The sequence below is a fragment of the Phaethon lepturus genome, unplaced genomic scaffold, assembly GCF_000687285.1.
Source record: "Phaethon lepturus isolate BGI_N335 unplaced genomic scaffold, ASM68728v1 scaffold55968, whole genome shotgun sequence".
Lineage (NCBI taxonomy): Eukaryota > Metazoa > Chordata > Aves > Phaethontiformes > Phaethontidae > Phaethon > Phaethon lepturus.
In genome coordinates this window covers 5,151-8,492 of record NW_010559415.1, presented here as the reverse complement: position 1 = coordinate 8,492, position 3,342 = coordinate 5,151, and the positions used below count along the sequence as shown (strand labels likewise).

At 37.6% G+C, this 3,342-nt stretch overlaps 1 protein-coding gene across 1 annotated transcript in view; it reads left to right on the top strand.

Annotated features, from left to right (window-relative positions):
- Window positions 1-1,909: 1,909 nt before the first annotated feature.
- FABP2 (fatty acid binding protein 2, intestinal) overlaps window positions 1,910-3,342 on the top strand; it is a 2,860-nt gene continuing 1,427 nt past the window's right edge. The window contains exons 1-2 of the mRNA XM_010293333.1: window positions 1,910-1,989; window positions 2,661-2,833. Coding sequence (XP_010291635.1) covers window positions 1,923-1,989; window positions 2,661-2,833 — 240 coding nt within the window. The 5' untranslated portion in view covers window positions 1,910-1,922. The remainder of the gene's footprint in view (window positions 1,990-2,660; window positions 2,834-3,342) is intronic.

Below are 3,342 nucleotides of genomic sequence, written 5' to 3'. Positions count from 1 at the left end.
GATGGAATATCATGGCTTTGAGGAAGGCAAACAACCGCAGCTGGAACAGCGGAAGTCAAGATGACAAGCTGCAGCCTGAAGAGGACATGCTGCAGCCTGAAGAGGACATGTGTCCACAAGCCCAGTCCTTGTTACTTGCAGATGAACCTTCCCACATGGAACAGGGACAGGGCTGTGGGCTCCTGCTTTCTCCCAGCTACAGCTGCACAGGCTCATCAGGTTAGTGCTCCAACACGTTCAGCGTGACCCCATGCTGGGGGTACTGCACCTTACAGCACATTCATTTGGCAAATGAGATTCTACATATTCCCCTCTCCTCCCCACACAGTTTAGGCAAAACCCCCAGGTTTGAAACATCTGCTGTCTAAGAGGAGGTGGCTCATTTCCAGTGAGATGAATTAGGAAACACTCATAAAAGGAGCTCTGTTGGCAGATCTGAGATAACCTCTGCAACTTACTACTGGGAGACTCATCTTGAACTGGAATAGCAGTAGTTGAAACACGAGGTGTTCACAGCTACAACAGACTAGCTTGCCACAAATCCCATCTTTCAAAAGACCAAAGGGTCTAGAAAAGTTAATTTTCACACTAATGCATGGTCAGCTTCTAGCACCCTGTTTTGGCTGCAAGTATGGCACCTTTCCGTACATCACTTGCAGCAATAGGAACTTATATTATATTTTCTCTTTTCATCAAGTGAGAAACACTTGTTGAGCTATTTTTCCTCTCCAGTGTGTTAGCCAGATTACTCTTGATTTCAAAATGAAGCTGACTGGAGTGAAAAGCCACACTATTCTGATATCCCTAGCAAAGTTCTAAACTTATAGTTACACTTCAGTAAAACCTCTTGTTCCCAGCTGCAACCCACATATGTAGAAGATTATGATGAGACACTGTTAAAAACTGGTAAGTAGCGCACAACCCATCACCTGTGTGCTAAGCAAAATCCAATTCAGCATTCAGGATTTACATTTACATTTTGAAGCTAACAAGTAGAAAAGCTGATGCCATCCATGCGAACAGAATAATTATAAACCTAAACTTGGTAAAGACAAAAGCTGGGTCAATAGTTTTGCTCAGTTTCAAGTAGCACCAATTAGAGGGGAAGGGAAGAGGGGGAAGAAGCATCAAAGTCAGGGAAGACTCATGTTCTGCATTATCCTTGAACAGGCAAAATCTGGGACCTATTGAAATCAAGCACATCAGGTAAATTCACTTAGATGCACATCTTTTTCTTTGTAGGAATGCGTTAGATACACATAGCATTCAATGGATATGTTATAATGAAGAAAATTTGTAGAAACTGCTGAGAATTTAAACTATATATTAAAAAGTGAGCACATGAATACAGAATATCATCCCAATTTTCATAGCTCAGCCCTAGACAAGAAGCAAGTGGATAGTTTTCTGAAACAACTTGCAGACATTCAGTAAATCCTCTGCCTCACTTTTATTGTGTTGAGCAGGACAGATGTCTACCAAATTGTAACAGAAAAAGTAGAGATTTGTGTTTGATTTGTTTGGTAAATCTGTTTCCTCCAGTTGCATAAAGACTCTTCCACAAGCATGAAGATACAACAGAGAGAGAAAATGTCAAGAAATTTTCTTACGTCTATTTATTGCTTTCACTAGATAGCTGATTTTTACTACAACTCAAATACGGTGAATAAAATTAATGGAGTAGCAATCCTTTATTAAGATGAGCAATAAAGATCCTGTCATGATTTGGAGGCAATAAGGGAGACATCCAGCAAGCAGTATGGTCGCAGTTGGAGATTTCTAAACTTCTCCTTGAAAAGATCAGTGCATCAGTTGAGCTTTAGTCAGCCACATCATCCTGTAAATTGCTTTCAAGATAAGCCAGTACATAAATTCTCTTTGAAAAGGTGTTACTTCAGTACAATCCTCCTACAGACAGAAATATGGCATTTAATGGTAGTTGGAAAATAGACAGAAATGAAAACTATGAAAAGTTCATGGAGACAATGGGTAAGTCTTACTTTTCCAATGCCTTCTACAAGAATAATGCCACTCTGGCTGAATACAAACTGAAGCTGTCTGTGAACTACTTTCTGGCTAGCCTATCCTTTTGGTGTCTGCTGCTCTGCCCTTGCACGGGGTACTGCATTTCTTTTCAAAAGATTCCACAGCGGGGAAAAAGACACTGAGAAATGTTCTGGTTTTGATTAATTATGTTAATCTTAAGCAATTTAACTAATTCGAACAGATTTATTTCAGCAGAGGAATGAATATCTAAGTCTACACTTGAGGAAAAGGCTCAGAGAATTTGAATTATAAACTTTAAGCAGAATTCTACAGCAGGAATATTATTTTGATAACAAGTTTAAAAATTACATGGGCAGGAAATAATAATTCTTCAATTTTACAGAAACACGTGATTTAAGTCATTTTAACATCCTGATACTTACTTTGTTTGTACAAACTGTGCATTATATGGATATAAACACAACCATTCCAGTTGGTTAGTGGTTTGTATTATATCTGTACTGGTGAATATGGCCTCAATAAAAAGTGAAGAAAAATAAAAAATTGTGTCAGAATGCTGGAATAAACTCACTTGACCACAAAAAAGTCACCAAAAAGAGTGTTTGCTCTAGGGTGGGTTTTTTTTTTCTGATTGATGTTAATTATTTTTCTAGGTGTTAACATGATGAAAAGAAAGTTAGGAGCCCATGATAATCTGAAGATCACTATTCAACAAGATGGAAACAAATTTACTGTCAAAGAATCAAGCAACTTCCGTACCATAGATATTGAATTCACTCTGGGAGTCAATTTTGAGTACAGTCTGGCTGATGGGACTGAACTTACTGTAAGGGACTTTCTATATAATTGTAAATGTATTATACAAGAATAACTTTACGAAGTACAATTTCAAGATGAATGATTTGTCTTCCTAGTTTTTAACTTAAATTTTACTTTTAAAGTGTGACTGTTCAAGAATGCTTGCAGCCTATATGCAAAAACACAAGGTAGTCTTAACTATTAATGGTTCCACACTGGACCGTGAAGCTCAGGGTTCCACAGAGTGCCCAAAAAGAAGAGTATGTAGCAATTTTCACATGATGAAATCCAGGTGATTGCAATTGCAATTGCACTTCTTATAATACTCAAGTACACCACCTAGAGTGCAGAGTGGGTATTTATAAGAAATTACTTTTTCTCTGTTGATACAATTAATTAAAACAATGTGTACTGAGCACTAAAAAAAAACCCAACTAACTTGACTGCTATGCAATTAAATAAGCTAGTGGTTTTCTTGAAATTTCATTTTTACAGCCTTTCCATCAATGTCCAAAAAAGTATTATTGCACTGTTTTA